General features: G+C 61.3%; 1 protein-coding gene across 1 annotated transcript; it reads right to left on the bottom strand.

Annotated features, from left to right (window-relative positions):
• Positions 1-847: 847 nt before the first annotated feature.
• FAM120C (family with sequence similarity 120C) lies at positions 848-18778 on the bottom strand. Its single transcript, XM_050927420.1, has 17 exons — positions 18252-18778; positions 17368-18023; positions 14952-15198; positions 12662-12744; positions 11137-11265; positions 9903-10005; positions 8277-8362; positions 7289-7575; positions 6678-6957; positions 6238-6409; positions 5598-5847; positions 5114-5228; positions 3627-3836; positions 3086-3287; positions 1771-1909; positions 1340-1397; positions 848-1101 (listed from the first exon to the last, which is right to left on the bottom strand). The coding sequence occupies exons 1-17, from the start codon at positions 18628-18630 to the stop codon at positions 862-864; spliced, it is 3636 nt and encodes a 1211-aa protein (XP_050783377.1). The 5' UTR covers positions 18631-18778; the 3' UTR covers positions 848-861.
• Between the last annotated feature and the right edge of the window lie 322 nt (positions 18779-19100).

Genomic DNA, 19100 nt, shown 5'->3' with positions numbered 1-19100 from the left:
TCGCTCCTCCCCACTCGCTTTTATTCATCCTGGCTGGCTTCCTTTTAACGGCTCCCCGTTTATTTACTAGCATTTGTCCCCCCCACCCCGCTACAAGAGCCAGGGGAGGGGTATAGATAATATGTTAAAAACTATAGAAAACCGTCAACTCCCCACCCACAAATATTAAAATAAAAAAATAATAAAATACGCCATGTTGTGGAGCTGATTGACATGATTGGGGGGGTAGGGGGGGATAGGGAAACAGGTACAAATCCTCCCACAATGCACTGGGGCGCTGTAGGAGACCATCCCTTTAATTAGGGGATGATCCTCCACAATGCACTGGGGCGCTGTAGGAGATTCCCCCACAATGCACTGCAGCACTGTAGGAGATTCCCCCACAATGCACTGCGGCACTGTAGGAGACCATCCCTTTAATTAGGGGATGATCCTCCACAATGCACTGGGGCGCTGTAGGAGATTCCCCCACAATGCACTGCAGCACTGTAGGAGATTCCCCCACAATGCACTGCAGCACTGTAGGAAACCATCCCTTTAATTAGGGGACAATCCCCGACAATGCACTGGGGTGCTGTAGATTCCCCTACAATGCACTGGGGCGCTGTAGGAGACCATCCCTTTAATTAGGGGACGATCCCCCACAATGCACTGGGGCACTGTAGGAGATTCCCCCACAATGCACTGGGGCGCTGTAGGAGACCATCCCTTTAATTAGGGGATAATCCCCCACAATGCACTGGGGCTCTGCCTTTCCAACCTCCCTGTCCTCATGGTACCCTGAGGCTTCCACACTCCTGGACCCGCCCCCCGGAAAGCCCCACCCACCCCCAAATCAGGTCCGTCCCCCACCCCCCCCCGTCACTCTTCCTTCTGCAGAGCTGGGAGGGGCAGCTTGGTGTTGGGGCCGTGATCCACCTCCTGGGCCAGCCGCCCGCAGTACTGGCCCTCATCACCACAGGCGTCAGTGTCTCTGGTTAAGGCACATTGTGACGGGGCCGGGGGGCAGGGACCGCCCCCCGAATCCTCGCCCCGGTTCACCTGCGATGGGAACTGCCCGCTCTGCAACTCCACTGCTTTGGCTGCTCCCTCCAACGAGCCCTGTGGAGAACAGGAGTGCAACATAATCAGACACCAGCTAGAATCCCATCCCACTGTGCCCGGGGCTGCGATGCAGCCACCTCTAGAGCGGGGCAGCTCGGGAACAGCAGCACATAACGCTGCCCAGGGACAGCAACCCAAATGTAGGGGTGCGGGGGGCATGGAGAAGGGCTGGGGTCTCCTTGGTTCGGGGGACAGTCCAGACCAGTAGGGCTGAGGGAAAGGCAGAAACACGCACCTGCTTGCTAAGCTTCTTGTTTCCTTTGGGGAGTTTTCCAGATCCGTCTCGACTGCGTCTGGGGTGGAGCACGGCGGAGATTAATACTGATTAGCTAGCAGCAGGATTGTTACACTGACGCCTCCGTAATAAGTGTAATTAAGTTATAGGCCTAATAACCAGGGTGACATTAACAAGGATAAAGAACAGTGGCTATTAACAGTTCTAATGATTACAAATAATATTACGCATAATTCATGAGAACAAGGATGGCTTGCAGGGTGCTGAGATGCAGCTGTCTCTGGGGCGGGGCAGCTGGGGAACAGCTGCACATAACGCCACACACAGCTGGCTCGCGTGGCACAGAGATGACCCAAGGGGAGAATGCTGATCCCCCAGCAGCCAGCAAAGCCTCTCTCCAGCCCATCCCTCAGCAGTGCTGCAGTACTTACCCCTTCCCAGGTCCCCCGACAGACACCACCTGCATCCCAAAGGAGCCCCGGCCCCGTGAGGGCTTACTGCCCGCCCACTGGCCGACAACCATGCCAGCAATCTCCAGCTTGCCCCCCTGAGGCGGAATTGGGTGGAGACCTAGGGAAGCGGAGACAGGGGGAGGGGGAGATGAGTGACAGGTGACACTAGGGTCACGTACAGGCCCCCAGAGATATGAAACAAAAGCAGAACGTCATCTTTTGGGTCAGAAACAGGGTCTGCTTGAATCCGCAGAGAGCCTGAGCCGGTCACTGGGAGCGGTGCGAACTGCCCTGGGCATAATCGATCCCTGAGTCTGCAGAGAGCCTGAGTCGGTCACTGGGAGAGGTGTGAACTGCCCTGGGCATAACTGATCGCCGCCTGAGTCTGCAGAGAGCCTGAGTCGGTCACTGGGAGAGGTGTGAACTGAGCTGGGCATCACCAATCCCTGCCTGAGTCTGCAGAGAGCCTGAGTCGGTCACTGGGAGAGGTGTGAACTGCCCTGGGCATAACTGATCCCCGCCTGAGTCTGCAGAGAGCCTGAGTCGGTCACTGGGAGAGGTGTGAACTGAGCTGGGCATCACCAATCCCTGCCTGAGTCTGCAGAGAGCATGAGCCGGTCACTGGGAGACATGTGAACTGCCCTGGGCATAATCGATCCCTGCCTGAGTCTGCAGAGAGCCTGAGTCGGTCACTGGGAGAGGTGTGAACTGAGCTGGGCATCACCAATCCCTGCCTGAGTCTGCAGAGAGCATGAGCCGGTCACTGGGAGACATGTGAACTGCCCTGGGCGTTACCAATTCCTGCCTGAGTCTGCAGAGAGCCTGAGTCGGTCACTGGGAGAGGTGTGAACTGCCCTGGGCATAACTGATCCCCGCCTGAGTCTGCAGAGAGCCTGAGCCGGTCACTGGGAGAGGTGTGAACTGCGCTGGGCATCACCAATCCCTGCCTGAGTCTGCAGAGAGCCTGAGCCGCTCGCTGGGAGACATGTGAACTGCCCTGGGCGTTACCAATTCCTGCCTGAGTCTGCAGAGAGCCTGAGCCAATAGCACTGACAGAGGAAATCTGCCCCAATGCCCCCTAGCTCCACTGCTCTGGAGCACCCCACCAGCCCACCACACTCCACGTATCTACAAGTGGAGTGGTGAGAAAAGAGGCCTCCCCTACCCCTGCCTTCAAGAGGGCATACAACCCAGCCATCTGGGGATCCCACTTCTCCCACCAATGGCCCGTGGTGAGCGGGGCCACAGAATAAAGGGGCAGAGACACGGCTCAGGGGACACAACGATCTCTCACCTGTGAACCCTCTGCTCCTCCCAGGGGTTGGCAGCGGCACAGAGCCCGTCGTGCGGGGGTAGAGGGGCATTGAATAGAAGGGCGCGGCCATGGCAGGCACGAAGGGAGGGGGCGGGAGCAGAGAGGGCGGGGCCTGGCGGTTGAAGTTCACGCCCTCCAGGATGCTCTGTCTCATCCTCTCCACTTTGGCTGCCTGCTCCGTCTGGGGAGGAAAGTGGGGGCGGGGGGGGGTGTTAAATCCAGCTGACCTAGTCCCCCAGATCCCTGTCCCTCCCCCACAGCCTGCCCCAATGTCAGAACATCCAGGTACTTCCAGACCAAGAGGAGCAGCCTCTCAAACCACTCCCCCAGCAGGGACAGGGATAGAACCCAGGCGTCCTGGCTCCCAGCCCTCCCTGCTCTAACCCACTAGATCCCACTCCCCTCCCAGAGCCGGGGAGAGAATCCAGGAGTCCTGACTCCCCGCTCCGCCGCTCTAACGCACTAGACCCCACCCACCATCTCAGAAGCCGGGAGAGAACCCAGGCATCCTGCCCCATACCTGCCCATCACACAGGTCAATGAGGGGGGCCCTGTCACGGGTGGCTTTGATGAGCTTGCTCTGGAAGAGTTTCCCATCAAAGTAGATCCAGGGGCAGCAGTGTTCCCAGGGCACCGGTTGCCCACAGGCGTCATTGGCAAACAGAGCCGTATCTACTCCGCTCATGAAGAGAGCTGCCAGCTGCACGCCCCGGGCATCCAGCTTCTCGATCTGCAAGGGAACCATTCCCATCACTTTAACATGGGGAGGAGTGCAGCCACCTCTGGAGCAGGACAGCTGGGAAACAACCACACATAACACTGCACAGGGAGGCTCACCCGGCGTCAAGATGTGGGCAGCTGGGGAACAGAGCAGAACGGCAGTTTTTAATCTAGTAAAGGAATAACTCCAGCACGTTCTCCAGTGAGAGCTGCGGAGAGAACCCAGGAGTCCTGGCTGCCAACCCCCCTATACTAATCACTGCACCCTGCTCCCGTTCACCTTTCTCCCAAACAGCTCCAGTGCTGGCTGTCACCAACTGTACCCCATGTTCACTGCTTTCACAGACTAGGATAAATCGTGTACAAAATGTACCTTGTGCGATATCATTTGAAAACTCATAATCTGCTGAACATTACTGTCCCGGTAAAATGTGTGTATCAACGTTGTCTGGAAAGTTATGAGATTCCATGGTATAACATCGCTGTGACAGGCAGGCACAAACCAGTTCCTCAGAGACAAGGGACACACTGACGGCCTGGCTAGGCGACAGCATAATAAAGCAGACTATCCCCGGCCCATCTTTGGGGGAAAGAAGGGTGCGAATAAGAACTTTACACATTGGCAAAGACACAGCTGGGGTTTCCTGTGCCCCAGTTGGAGATAATCCTCAAGGGAGAGAGAGGGGTGTACAAATGGGAACAGAGGAGCCCAAATCGCATTCTCCCCTCATCTCTACTCACGGCAGCAGCCCTGTTTGAAAGGCAAAGGAAGCATCACTGAACTGGGGGCAGGGTCCTGGTGTAAAGATCGAGCCAGTTGGCTCCTTAGAGGGAGAAAAACCTTTTTGCTTTTAAGGTCGTAGGTACGTTGCGTCTTCTCTTTCTTTATTTTCTTTGGGACCCAGCGTGACTTTCACGCCTCATCACCTGTCGTCACTTCAAATCTTTCTGCCTGGGTTTAATGAACTTCTGGGACTGTTCTCTCTGCCCCGGAGCGTTTGGGAACCTCCACCGCAGAAAACGGGGTCTGGGCAGGCCAGTTACCCTTGAGGAGCCTGGACTGTCTGAGAGAAACGGGGCAGGACAAGACGCACCCCTGGGGAAGGTCTGGGAGTAGCTGGTGAGTAGCCAGTCGGAGCACTGGTGTCATTCAGCCGAGGCGGGTGGCTGCGGGGCCGGCCAGGAGCGGCTGTTCTCACAGCGAAGCAGGGTGTGAGGCACCCCAGGCTGGAGAAGCGAGGGGACACGGCTCTTTGTCCCCCGGGGAACGTAGCGGCTGCCCCCTACCTTCAGCTCCTGCAGGTGATCCGGCTCGTAGAGCTGAGAGGAAACTGACTGAGCCAGGAACACGTCCAGTTCGTGCCTATGAAGGATCCTCCCTCCAGGCCACTGCATCATGTAACTGGAAAGAGAACAGAGAGTGTGAACCCAGCCAGGCCTGGCATCCCACACGGGGCAGCTCGCCCTGGCTTGGGGTGGGGAGGGGAGGGGGGGCTGGTGGTTAGAGCAGGGGGCTGGGGGCCAGGACCCCTGGGTTCTTTCCTGGCTCTGGGAGGGGAGTGGGGGCTGGTGGTTAGAGCAGGGGGGCCTAGGAGCCAAGACTCCTGGGTTCTCTCCCCGGCTCTGGGAGGGGAATGGAGTCTAGGGGTGAGAGCAGGGGGGGCTGGGAGCCAGGACTCCTGGGTTCTCTCCCCGGCTCTGGGAGGGGAGTGAGTCTAGGGGTGAGAGTGGGGGCCTGATTCTGTCACTGGTCGCCCCTGCCCCTGCTTACCGCAGCACACAGCACATCAGCAGCAAGTGCGTGGGCACGCTGGCCGGGTTCAGCATGCCGGGCGTGTCGGCCCGCAGGCAGGCCAGGAAGGCCCTCATGCGCCGGTTCTTGTCCTCCACTGCCTTCCCCAGCCACAGCTTCCGCAGGTTGGGGCAGGTCCACTCGCGAAAGGCCAGGGCTGAGACCAGCTCCGGTGTCTGCGGGGACTTCCCCTTGTAAGCCGCCCACTCCTTGATGATCACAGGCGGCACTGCGGGGCAAGGAGAGGGCAAGGGATCAGGTTCTCCTGGCTGGGGAGAACCCAGGAGTCCTGGATCTAGCTACCCCCACACTGCCAACCACAGACCCCACTCCCCTCCCAGAGCCGGCGAGAGAACCCAGGAGTCCTGGCTCCCTCCCACCCCCGACCACCAGATCCCCCTCCCCTCCTAGAGCCAGGGAGAGAATCCAGGAGTTCTGGCTTCCAGCCCGCCCCCGCCCCAACCACCAGACCCCACTCCCCTTCCGGAGCCACGGAAAAAACCCAGGAGTCCTGGCTCCCAGACCCCAGCCCTGACCATGCTACCCCACTCCCCTCCCAGAGCTAGGGACAGAACCCAGGTGTCCGGAGGCTTCAGCTCTTGGGCATGGGGGTCCGTACCTTCCGTGGGGATGCGGCGGCAGATGGCCAGGCGCTCCACCCGGCGCTGGTTCTCAGCCACGCCGAACAGCACCCCGTAGATATGCTGCCGGGCGCCACGGAAGAGGACGGCGGCTGGAGGCAGCTCAGTGTTACACTCGTCCTCGATGCACACCGGGAGCTTGATCTCGCCCTGTGCCGGAACATCAGGAGAGGGACTGAGAACCCAGGAGTCCTGGCTCCCCCCACCCCGGGTCTAACCACCAGCCCCCATTCCCCTCCCAGAGCCAGGGAGAGAACCCAGGAGTCCCGGCTCCCAGCGCCCCCTGCTCTAAACCCACCAGTCCCCACTCCCCTCCCAGAGCTGAAGATGGAACCCAAGAGTCCTGGCTCCCAGCCCCTTCTGCTCTAACCACCAGCCTCCACTCCCCTCCCAGAGCCAGGACCGGAGCCAGGCTCACCTTGGTAAGAACATGGTAGATGGAGGGATACATAAGGCCACGTCGGTGCCGGTGCTCAGCCACCCGCAGGACCTCGGGGGCTACAGGGGGCAGCGGGGGGGTGGTTATGTCCATGTGGTTGCGGGTGGCCATGGAAAGCAGTGAGGGGATGGAGGGCTCGGGCCCAATCAGGGGCCCATCGGTGCCACCGGAGCCCCCCACCTGCCCCCAGCCCTGGCTCAGCTTTTCGGCATCAGGCCCCTCCCAGCCAGACTTCGGCTGCAGCATCTCGGAGACATGGCTGGGGAGGAGACATGGGGGAGGTGATGACTCACCCCTCCCAGAGCCAGGGAGAGAACCCAGGAGTCCTGGCGCCCAGCCCCCCCTGCTCTAACCACCAGCCCCCACTCCCCTCCCAGAGCTGGGGAGAGAACCCAGGAGTCCTGGCTCCCAGCCCCCCTGCTCTAACCCACCAGACCCCTCCCCTCCCAGAGCCATGAGAGAACCCAGGAGTCCTGGCTCCCAGCCCCCTGCTCTAACCCACCAGCCCCTACTCCCCTCCCAGAGCAGGGAGAGAACCCAGGAGTTCTGGCTCCCAGCCCTCCCCACTCTAACCACCAGCCTCCACTCACTTGGCACTGTCCCCGTTGTGCTCTTCGCAGTCGGAGGAGGAGGAGGGGGAGGAGGCCGGCCCGGAGGAAGGGGAGGGCTTGGGACCCTGTTGGTGGGGCGGGAACTTGGCATTGTAGGCACCGGCCCAGCAGCTGAAGTCACCGCCTGGGCCGGGCTGTTCGTGAAAGGGGGGCACGTCTCCAAGCGGGTGGGGGGAGAAGAGGAGGCTGGTGCTGGGGCCCGGGGGGAAGGAGGAGGGCGGGGCCGGCGGCTGGTACTGCACCTTTGGCCCCAGGTCGGGTGGGAACTGAGGAGGGAAGCAGAGAGACAGAAGTCAGCAAAGAGCAGTAGATCTCCCTCCCCTGACAGCCAGGAGAATCCAAGAGTCCAGGCTTCAACCCCCTCCCCCTTGCTCTAATCACTAGACCTCCCTCCCCTCCCAGAGCTGGGAGAGAACCCAGGAGTCCCGGCTCCCAGCCCCCCCACACCCGCTCTAACCACCAGTTCCCACTCCCCTCCCAGAGCTGGGGAGAGAACCCAGGAGTCCTGGCTCCCAGCCCCCCTGCTCTAACCACCAGCCCCCACTCCCCTCCCAGAGCCGGGAGAGAACCCAGGAGTCCTGGCGCCCAGCCCCCCCACACCCGCTCTAACCACCAGTCCCCACTCCCCTCCCAGAGCTGGGGAGAGAACCCAGGAGTCCTGGCTCCCAGCCCCCCTGCTCTAACCCACCAGCCCCCACTTCCCTCCCAGAGCTGGGGAGAGAACCCAGGAGTCCTGGCTCCCAGCCCCCCTGCTCTGACCCACCAGCCCCCACTCCCCTCCCAGAGCCGGGGAGAGAACCCAGGAGTCCTGGCTCCCAGCCCCCCTGCTCTGACCCACCAGCCCCCACTCCCCTCCCAGAGCTGGGGAGAGAACCCAGGAGTCCGGGTTGTCAGCCTGCTGCACCTCCACTCCAACCCACTGACTCCAGGGAGCCCAATCCCACTCCCCACCCGGACTGGAACGTACCATCGGCTTCCCCGTGGGGAGGGATCCCACCGGGCTGCGCTGCGCAGGGGCTGCTCCTCCAAAGTGGTTGGATCCATAGCCTGGCACTGAGACACAGAGCAGGGGCTCGGCATGTAGAGGGGAGTGGGGCCTAATGGTTAGCAGGGGGCGGCCAGGACTCCTGGGTTCTCTGCCTGGGTCTGGGAGGGGAGTGGGGTCTGGTGGTTAGGGCAGGGGGCGCTGTGGGGAGGGGGAAGGGCGGGGGCGCTGGCTGTGGGGGAGCTCCTGGGTATTCCAGCCCCGGCCTCTTCCAGCAGGGAGCGCTGTGGGGGGGGGGGAGGAGGGAGGGGACAGGGCTGTGAGAGGAGCTCCCGGCTACTCCAGCCCTAGCCTCTCCCACCAGGGGGCGCTGTGGCGAGGGAGAGGGGCGCTGACTATGGGGGACCTCCCAGCTGCTGCAGCCGCAGCCTCTCCCACCAGGGGGAGCTGTGGGGAGGAGGAGGGGCGCTGGCTGTGGGGGAGCTCCTGGGTAATCCAGCCACGGCCTCTCCCAGCAGGGGGCGCAGTGGGGAGGAGGAGGGGCGCTGGCTGTGGGGGAGCTCCTGGGTAATCCAGCCATGGCCTCTCCCAGAAGGGGGCGCTGTGGGGAGGAGGAGAGGCGCTGGCTGTGGGGGCGCTCCTGGGTACTCCAGCCATGGCCTCTCCCAGCAGGGGGCACTGTGGCGAGGGAGAGGGGCGCTGGCTGTGGGGGAACTCCCAGCTGCTGCAGCCCCAGCCTCTCCCAGCAGGGGGCGCAGTGGGGAGGAGGAGGGGCGCTGGCTGTGGGGGAGCTCCTGGGTAATCCAGCCACGGCCTCTCCCAGAAGGGGGCGCTGTGGGGAGGAGGAGAGGCGCTGGCTGTGGGGGCGCTCCTGGGTACTCCAGCCATGGCCTCTCCCAGCAGGGGGCACTGTGGCGAGGGAGAGGGGCGCCGACTGTGGGGGAACTCCCAGCTGCTGCAGCCCCAGCCTCTCCCAGCAGGGGGCGCAGTGGGGAGGAGGAGGGGCGCTGCCTGTGGGGGAGCTCCTGGGTAATCCAGCCATGGCCTCTCCCAGAAGGGGGCGCTGTGGGGAGGAGGAGAGGCGCTGGCTGTGGGGGCGCTCCTGGGTACTCCAGCCATGGCCTCTCCCAGCAGGGGCAGCTGTGGGGAGGAGGAGGGGCGCTGGCTTTGGGGGGAGTTCCCGGTTGCTCCAGCCCTAGCCTCTCCCAGCAGGGGGCGCAGTGGGGAGGAGGAGGGGCGCTGGCTGTGGGGGAGCTCCTGGGTAATCCAGCCATGGCCTCTCCCAGAAGGGGGCGCTGTGGGGAGGGGAAGGGGTGTTGGCTGTGGGGGAGCTCCTGGGTACTCCAGCCATGGCCTCTCCCAGCAGGGGCAGCTGTGGGGAGGAGGAGGGGCGCTGGCTTTGGGGGGAGTTCCCGGTTGCTCCAGCCCTAGCCTCTCCCAGCAGGGGGGCGCTGTGGGGAGGGGAAGGGGTGCTGGCTGTGGGGGAGCTCCTGGGTACTCCAGGCCCAGCCTCTCCCAACAGGAGGCGCTGTGGAGGAGGAGGGGGGCTGGCTGTGTGGGAACTCCTGGGTACTCTAGCCGGCCTATCCCAGCCCGTCAGATACTCACATACAAATGAGGACGGACCCACAGGTGCCGGGGGCATCTTGGCAGCCACCGAATAGTAGTTCACGGCCTTCTTGAAGCGCTCGATCTTATCCTCCGTCCTGGACTGGGGGAGCAAAGCGGACAGGAGACTGGCTGGAGATCCAGGGGCTAAGAAGGGCCCCACCCCAGCAATCAAACGCACCCTCAAAGCAGGAGCTGCTGTGCCTTGTCTGATGCTACAGAGCGACACAGGATTGCAGTGTCAGCCCACCGGGGCTTGGGAGTTGGACCCCCAAAGAGATGGGGCAGAAGCCAGCGAGCCTGGGGCCCCCTGATCTCATCCGGACAGGGGTTCATGGCATGCAGCGTGCCAGGGGCTCCCAATTTAAGTCAGAGGGGTCTCAGGGCTCGCCAGGGGCCCTAGATCTCGCCCAGAGGGATCTCACAGCACAAGGCGCGCCAGGGCCCCATATCTCTGTCAGAGGGGTCCCACAGCACGCCAGGGGCCCCTGATCTCTGTCAGAAGGGTCTCTCGGAGCACTGGGGCCCCCCCATCTCGGCCGGAGGGGGTCTCACAGCACACAGCGCACCAGGAGCCTCCGATCTCAGTTAGAGACGTCTCACTGTGAGCCAGGGACCCCCGATCTCTGTCAGAGGGATCTCTCGGAGCGCTGAGGGCCCCCTGATCTCAGTCAGAGGGGTCTCTCAGAGCACTAGGAGCCCCCTCATCTCGGCCAGAGGGGGTCTCATGGCACACAGCGCACCAGGGGCCTCCAATCTCAGAGGAGTCTCATAGCGAGCCAGGGCCCCCCGATCTCTGTCAGAAGAGTCTCTTGGAGCATAGGGGGCCCCCCGATCTCAGCCAGAGAGGTCTCTTGGAGTGCTGGGGTCACTGATCTTGGCTGCAGGGGTCTCACAGTGCACTGGGGCCCCTCATCTCAGCTGGAGGGGTCTCACGGCAAAAGGCACACCAGGGACCACCGATCTCAGTCAGAGACGTCTCACAGCGCACCAGGGCCCCTAATCTTGGCCACAGGGGCTCTCATGGCACACAGCGCACCAGGGGCCTCTGATCTCAGTCAGAGGGATCTCTCAGAGCACTGCCCCCCCATCTCAACCAGAGGGGGACCCTGATCTCAGTCAGAGATGTCTCACAGCACACCAGGACCCCCAATCTCAGCCACAGGGGGTCTCATGGCATGACAGGGAACCAGATCAGCAACTCCAGTCAGCAATCAGGCCTCTTCCCACTCACCTGAGAGTGTTTGAAGACGTCTCTCCCCACAGCATCCAGGTTGCAGGGTTCTTTGATGGCGCTGACGTACTCTGAGACGGCCTTGATCACCACGTCGCAGGGGGGCAGCACCAGCTGGTGGGCTCGGACCTGGGCACGGGGGGTGACACGGACAGTGCTCAGCATCTGGCACCCCACGGGCAGCCATGCTGGAAGCCCCACCTTCCATCACCCTCTGTGTGCTCCCCGACCATAGAGACCTGCCCCGGGAGTCCCCAGCCCCCCTTGTGCTCCCCAACCATAGAGACCTGCCCAGAAAGTCCCCAGCCCCCGGTGTGCTCCCCGACCACAGAGACCTGCCCAGGGAGTTCCCAGTCCCCCGTGTGCTCCCCGACCATAGAGACCTGCTGTCATAAACAGATAATTAAGGGTTGTCTCTTTTGCCTGTAAAGGGTTAAGAAGCTCAGTAAACCTGGCTGACACCTGACCAGAGGACCAATAGGGGGACAAGGTACTTTCAAATCTTGGTGGAGGGAAGTCTTTGTGTTTTTGGTGTTGTTGTTGTTCGCTCTCGGGACAGGGGGGGACGGGTCATCAGTCCAGGCTCTCCAAATCTTTCTGAATCAGTCTCTCATGTTTCAAACTTGTAAGTAATTAGCCAGGCAAGGCGTGTTAGTCTTATGTTTGCTTTCTCAACTTGGAAATGTTTCTTTTTGCTGGAAAGATTTTTACCTCTGTTTGCTGTAACTTTGAACCTAAGGCTGTGGGGGGGTCCCTCTGGTCTATAGGAATCTGATTCCCTGTAACGCATTTTCCACCCTGATTTTACAGAGATGATTTTTACCTTTCTTTCTTTAATTAAAAGCTTTCTTTTTTAAGAACCTGATTGATTTTCCTTGTTTTAAGATCCAAGGGGATTGGGTCTGGACTCACCAGGGATTGGTGGGAGGAAAGGAGCGGGGATGGTTAATTCCTCCTTGTTTTAAGATCCAAGGGGTTTGGATCTGTGTTCACCAGGGAAGTGGTGAAGCCTCTCAAGGCAACCCAGGGAGGGAAAAGTTTTGGGGGGACAGAAAGTGCCCCAGACACTGAAATTGTGGGTGGTGGCAGTGTTACCAGATCTAAGCTAGTAATTAAACTTAGAAGGGTCCATGCAGGTCCCCCACATCTGTACCCTAAGGTTCAGAGTGGGGAAAAAACCTTGACACGTGCCCAGGGAGTCCCCAGCCCCCCCATGTGCTCCCTGACCATAGAGACCTGCCCAGGGAGTCCCCAGCCCCCCATGTGCTCCTCGACCATAGAGACCTGCCCAGAGAGTCCCTGGCCCTCCATGTGCTCCCCGACCATAGAGACCTGACCATTGAGTCTTTCCTAGAGTGGCTCCCAGTCTCCCCTACTCTAACCACTAGACCCCACTCCCTTCCTAGGGCCAGGAATCCTGGCTCTCAGTCCCCTCTGCTCCGACCCACAATGCCTGTCCGCAAGGCCATTCCCATCCCAGCCCTACCAGGCTGCTGTGGGGCAGTGCCAGGGGATGGGAGACTACCTTGAGCGATGCCAGCGGGTGGTCTGGCCCCAGCAGGCTCCAGTGGAAAGCAGCCAAGTCCTCGTCCGGGAGGATGTGGTTACCTGGGGGAGGCAGGAATAACGCGGTTCCTGGTTACTGTGCCCCAAAGGGATTCGGTGCCCCTACCCCACCCTCAAAGAGGAAAGAGGGGGGCGGTTACAGTGTCTTCTGATTGGAGGAGGAATCAGGCCAGATGGCCAGAAAACAGGAACTTTTATGCAAATGAGGCAGCCCTGATTTGAATATTTGATTACTAGGCACTGTCATTTGCATAAATGCACTCCCTCTTTCTCTCAGGATCCCCTTTGAGTGATCCCCTTTCTTCATGCAAATCCAACCCCCCACACAGTCCGTTCCCCAATCACAGAGACCCTCAGCTCATGTCCTCCCTGACCATAGAGACGCTTCCTAGAGGGATCCCCAGCCCCTCATGTTCACCCTGACCATAGAGACCCTGCCTAGAGTGATCATTAGCCCATATCCTCCCTGACCATAGAGACCCTGCCTAGAGTGGTCCTCAGCCCCTCATGTCCACTCTGACCATAGAGACCCTGCCTAGAGTGGTCCCCAGCCCATGTCCTCCCTGACCATAGAGACCCTGCCTAGAGTGGTCCTCAGCCCCTCATGTCCACCCTGACCATAGAGACCCTGCCTAGAGTGGTCCCCAGCCCCTCATGTCCTCCCTGACCATAGAGACCCTGCCTAGAGGGATCCCCAGCCCCTCATGTCCACCCTGACCATAGAGACCCTGCCTAGAGTGATCTTTAGCCCATATCCTCCCTGACCATAGAGACCCTGCCTAGAGGGATCCCCAGCCCCTCATGTCCACCCTGACCATAGAGACCCTGCCTAGAGTGATCTTTAGCCCATATCCTCCCTGACCATAGAGACCCTGCCTAGAGTGGTCCTCAGCCCCTCATGTCCACCCTGACCATAGAGACCCTGCCTAGAGTGATCTTTAGCCCATATCCTCCCTGACCATAGAGACCCTGCCTAGAGTGGTCCCCAGCCCATGTCCTCCCTGACCATAGAGACCCTGCCTAGAGTGGTCCTCAGCCCCTCATGTCCACCCTGACCATAGAGACCCTGCATAGAGTGATCCCCAGCCCCTCCTGTCCTCTCTGACCATAGAGACCCTGCCTAGAGTGATCCTTAGCCCATGTCCTCCCTGACCATAGAGACCCTGCCTAGAGTGGTCCTCATCCTCTCATGTCCTCCCTGACCATAGAGACCCTGCCAAGGGTGGTCCCTAGCCCCTCATGTCCTCCCTGACCATAGAGACCCTGCCAAGAGTGGTCCCTAGCCCCTCATGTCCTCCCTGACCATAGAGACCCTGCCTAGAGTGATCCCCAGCCCCTCATGTCCTCTCTGACCATAGAGATCCTGCCTAGAGTGATCCTTAGCCCACGTCCTCCCTGACCATAGAGCCACTTCCTAGAGTGGGCTCATGTCCTCCCTGACCATAGAAGTCCTGCCTAGAGTGGTCCCTAGCCCCTCATGTCCTCCCTGACCATAGAGGTCCTGCCTAGAGTGGTCCCCAGCCTATGTCCTCCCTGACCATAGAGACCCTGCCTAGAGTGATCCTCAGCCCCTCATGTCCTCCCTGACCATAGGGACCCTGACCAGAGACTAGCCCCTCCTCCCCAATGTGTTTCAGCCATAGAATTCCTGGCTAGACTGGTCAGCAAAGGCCCTGCCTAGAGAGTAGTTCCCAATTCCCCTCATGTGCTCCCTGACCATACAGTGCTTGCCTAGAGGGTGGTCTCCAGTCCCCTGTACAGGGCTCCCTGACAATAGAGTTCCTCCCTAGAGTGACCCCCAACACTCCTCCATGTGGTACTTCACTATAGAGATGCTGCCTAGAGTGGTTCCCAAACCCCCACCCCACCAGATGTCCCCCAAAGAGCACAGAGACCCTGCCCAGAGCTGTCCCCCAGCCCCTTGTGTGCTCCCCAACCCCAGAGCACCTCCCCCACAGCCACAGAGACCCAGCTAGAGCGACCACCGCCGCGGCTGCCTGTCTGTCACGCCACCAGTTGTGCGAGCCATCTCTCCACGGCAGTGGGGTGGGGGGCAGCTCCCCGAGCCGGGAGGAACAGGGCTTCTTCCCAGACTCCCCAGAGCACAGCTTAGCCAGTGCCATGGACTCCCCCTCCCAGAGGGACCTGCATGTCCATCCCCCCAGCTAGAGGGGCTGAGCCCAGGGGGTGTCCCTGCTGCCCCATCCCCCCAGCTCTGTGTGCCAGCTGTTTGCCCTGGCTGTTCCTACCCAGCAGGGCGGCGAAGACGGGGAAGCTGGAGACCTTCAGTCCCAGCTGCTTGGCCACCTGGTGCATGAGGAACTGATTGGTGGTGAGGCTCTTGCCATTCCAGCTCAGCTTCAGGGCGTGGGCGCTGAAGTAGCAGGGCAGGCTGGCCAGGGCGAACTCCGAATTGTGGGCCAGCAGCCCGTGGAAGCCGCGCTCCCGGAAGAAGGACACCACCTCCAGGTGATGGTCCTCCAGGCTCTGGAAGACCTGCGGGCGGGAGAAGACGGTCACACTCGACAGTAGCGAGACAAGGAATGGGCTCGCACAAAGCCCCCCACCAGAGGAGGGTATGGGGGGTCCAGGTATAGGGGAGGGAGAAATGGAGGGCCCTGGTATAGAGGGAGGAGGAAATGAGGCACACACAAGGCCCCCCGCTGTAGAGGGAACAGGGGGGGCCCTGTATGGGAGGAGGAGTGGGGGACAGCCCCCCCACAGAGGAAGGAACAAGAGAACACCACAGCGCAGTGGGGGGTGCAATTGGCAGGCGCCATCTCTGGGCTCGGAGAAACAAGTGGAGGAAGCCGGCAGCTCTTTGCTGGGTTTCTGTCTCCCTGTCAGCGCAACCCGTGGCTCTGGCTGAGGGCCCAGGGACTCAGTATCAGCCATCATAAAGGGCAGAGGCAGAGTTAATCAAGCCAACCCCACATTGGGCGACCAGGGGGCTAGATGGAGGGCTCTGGCTTGCCGGCCCACAATGCCTCTAGCTGCAGCTGCTCCCTGATGCTGCCGAGGAGGGCAGAGACACAACAGTTCTGCATTGGAGAGAGATGAAACCTTCCTTCCTGACCTCAGCTGGTGAAGCCCTGAAGCATGGGAGTGGATCACAGCCCTTATCTGGAGGCAGAGCTATACTCGGGCATGGGACAAGTCGCTCCACCCATAACTGCTCTGGCTGCCTGTCCTCGAAGTGTCACCGTCACTTGATTGTCCCCCCCAACCCCACCTCCCTTTCATCGCAACCCTGGCACAATTCCACAACCCTCCTGCTGGCTGCTCCTTCCCTCCCTTTCATTAAAGGTAATAATTGGAGATATACCAATCTCCTAGAACTGGAAGGGACCTCGAAAGGTCATCGAGTCCAGCCCCCTGCCTTCACTAGCAGGACCAATTTTTGCCCCAGATCCCTCAGTGGCCCCCTCAAGGATTGAACTCACAACCCTGGGTTTAGCAGGCCAATGCTCGAACCACTGACCTATCCCTCCCCCCAGCCCCACACTGCCAACATGCAGGTGTTGCTCCGGGGCGCTGGCCATCTCAGTTCTCCCAGAGACACCCTCCAACCAACACACGTTTAAACACAGTCCACGGGACGTCCTTGAGTTCAATGGAGAATCCACACGTCCCTCGGGAAATGGACCCCTCCCTGTTCAAAATCGACACCTGATTTCCACGCTGGATTTGTTTAGCTTCAATTTCCAGCCACTAGCTTGTGTTCAAGCTTCCACTGCGAGATTGACGAGCCCGTTAGTAAACGTTTGGTCCCTCTGGAGCCATTTAGAGGCTGCAATCACATCACCCCATCACGGAGCTCAATAGATCACGCTCCTGGCGTCTCTCGCAGGCCAGTTTTCTAACCCTTTAAATCGTTCTCCTGGCTCTTATCCGGCCCCTCTTCAACTGATCAACAGCCTCCTGCAATTCCAGATACCAGAACTGGATGCGGGATCCCAGCAGCGGACGCACCAGGGTCGAATCCAGGGTGAAGTCACCTCTCTGCTCCCACTTGAGATTCCCCAGTTTATACACCCCAGGATGGCCTTAGCCCTTTCGATCCCGGCGTCGCACCGGGAGCTTCCGTTCAGCTGCTTCTTCCCCATGACTCCCCCGTCCTATTTCTCCACTTTGTCTGACACAGAGCATTCCCCTAGCACCTACAGCTCAAGGGCGGACGATGCAGCTAGCTCCGTAAGTACCCTTCCTATCCAGCACTCGGGTACCAGGAGCCCACATTAAAGGGCAAAAGAGAACCACTGTTGATGATGGAGAGAGAAATCCAACAGACACAATGAATATGAGTCTCCCAGCGCTGAGATGCACCCACCTCTGGGGCGGGGCAGCTGGGGAACAGCCGCACACAACGCCACATAGGGAGGGCTCGCCCGGTGCTGGGATGCAGCCACCTCTGGGGAACAATCACAGAGCCAGGCAGTCCAGCCGGTTGGGAGAGGAGACGAAAGAGAACGATGAAGTACAAGGGAAGGAGGCAGAAGGAGTTAGGATCACAGCTCAGACCGCAGGAAGTGGGGCTCATGTACAGGGAAGGAGCCATAGGTGGAAGGGAAGTGGGCAGACTTAGGTAGGCACAGTCATAAGGCGCCAGATGGGGGCATGGGGTGAACAGCCATGGGGGGCAGGCTCGCAGCCGCCCTCTCCTACCTTGACTCGGAAGCGGATCATGGCCAGGCGGACGCAGTGCTCCAGGCAGGCGGGGGGCAGGAACCAGGCGCGGGGGGGCGGGGTGCCCTTGTTGCCCACGTGGGCGGCGATGAGCTGGGCCGTCTGCCGCTCGGCCTGGGCCTTGCGGCCCCACTCGGGCAGCCGCTCCTTGCCCAGCCCGCCATTGAAGATGATCGCCAGCTCCAGCCCGCCCTGGTAGAGGCAGGCCTGGGACAGGGCCGCCAGGTAGCCCACCATGGCGTTCCACTGGCCGCCGCACACCCAGTCCGTCTGGTAGCCGCCATACAGCCGCTGCAGGGCCGAGTCTGCATCCACCAGTAGCCGGGCCGGGCAGGCCGTCGCCAGCCCCGGAGCATGCTGGGAGTGAGCCGCCACCGTCGCCAGCCCCGGAGCATGCTGGGAGTGAGCCGCCACCGACGCCAGCCCCGGAGCATGCTGGGAGTGAGTCGCCACCGTCGCCAGCCCTGGAGCATGCTGGGAGTGAGTCGCCACCGATGCCAGCCCCGGAGCATGCTGGGAGTGAGTCGCCACCGATGCCAGCCCCGGAGCATGCTGGGAGTGAGTTACTGACGCCAGCCCCGGAGCATGCTGGGAATGAGTTACTGACGCCAGCCCCGGAGCATGCTGGGAGTGAGTCGCCACCGACGCCAGCCCTGGAGCATGCTGGGAGTGAGTTACTGACGCCAGCCCCGGAGCATGCTGGGAGTGAGTTGCCACCGATGCCAGCCCCGGAGCATGCTGGGAGTGAGTTGCCACCGATGCCAGCCCCGGAGCATGCTGGGAGTGAGTTACTGACGCCAGCCCCGGAGCATGCTGGGAGCGGGCCGCCAGCCCCGGAGGATGCTGGGAGTGAGTTGCCACCGATGCCAGCCCCGGAGCATGCTGGGAGTGAGTTGCCACCGATGCCAGCCCCGGAGCATGCTGGGAGCGGGCCGCCAGCCCCGGAGGATGCTGGGAGTGAGCCACCGACGCCAGCCCCGGAGCATGCTGGGAGTGGGCCACCGACGCCAGCCCCGGAGCATGCTGGGAGTGAGTTACTGACGCCAGCCCCGGAGCATGCTGGGAGTGGGCCACGAGAGGTGGGGGGTAGGGCCCAGGCAGTGGCTGGAGGTAGCCAGCTAGGCCACAGTAGGGGGCCCCCCCGCGGACCCCTGCCGCCCGGGCCAGCTTGAGCAGGTCGACGGGCACCACGGCGCCCGGGCAGCGCTTCTCCACGAACTCCTGGAAGCCCTGGACCCCCATCACGGTGGGCCCCACTTGGGGGTCAGGGCGAGGGCGGGCAGGACATCCTCCCTCCCCTAGCCGGGGGCTGGCTCCTGGGCTCCTCCCCACCCGCCTTCACAGCGCCCAGCGCTTTGCGGCGGCCGTGGCCGCCATGTTGTAGCTTTCTTCTCCTTCTCCGCCTCCCTGGCAGCCCCGCCCCCGTCCGGCTGCAGGGCACGTCGGGAGTTGTAGTTTGCTCCCTAGGCGTGCGCCCGTTAGAACCCATGGACGTGCCGGAGGGGTCGGGACTAAAAGTCCCGGCAGGCACTGCGGGAAGTGCGGCGCCCTCCCGCCATGTTGTCCGGGTCGCCTTCGCGCGGGCTCATGGGAGTTGTAGTCCTTTCCTTAGGAGAGCCCCGTTAGCACTGAGGGAGCGGGAGGGCTCGGACTACGATTCCCGGCAGCCCGAGCGAGGCCCATTTCCACCTGTTCTCCGCCATGGTGTCCGG

The sequence above is a fragment of the Gopherus flavomarginatus genome, chromosome 18 (assembly GCF_025201925.1).
Source record: "Gopherus flavomarginatus isolate rGopFla2 chromosome 18, rGopFla2.mat.asm, whole genome shotgun sequence".
Classification (NCBI taxonomy): domain Eukaryota; kingdom Metazoa; phylum Chordata; order Testudines; family Testudinidae; genus Gopherus; species Gopherus flavomarginatus.
Note: the sequence above shows the minus strand (reverse complement) of the source record. Positions and strands in the feature narration are given on the sequence as shown.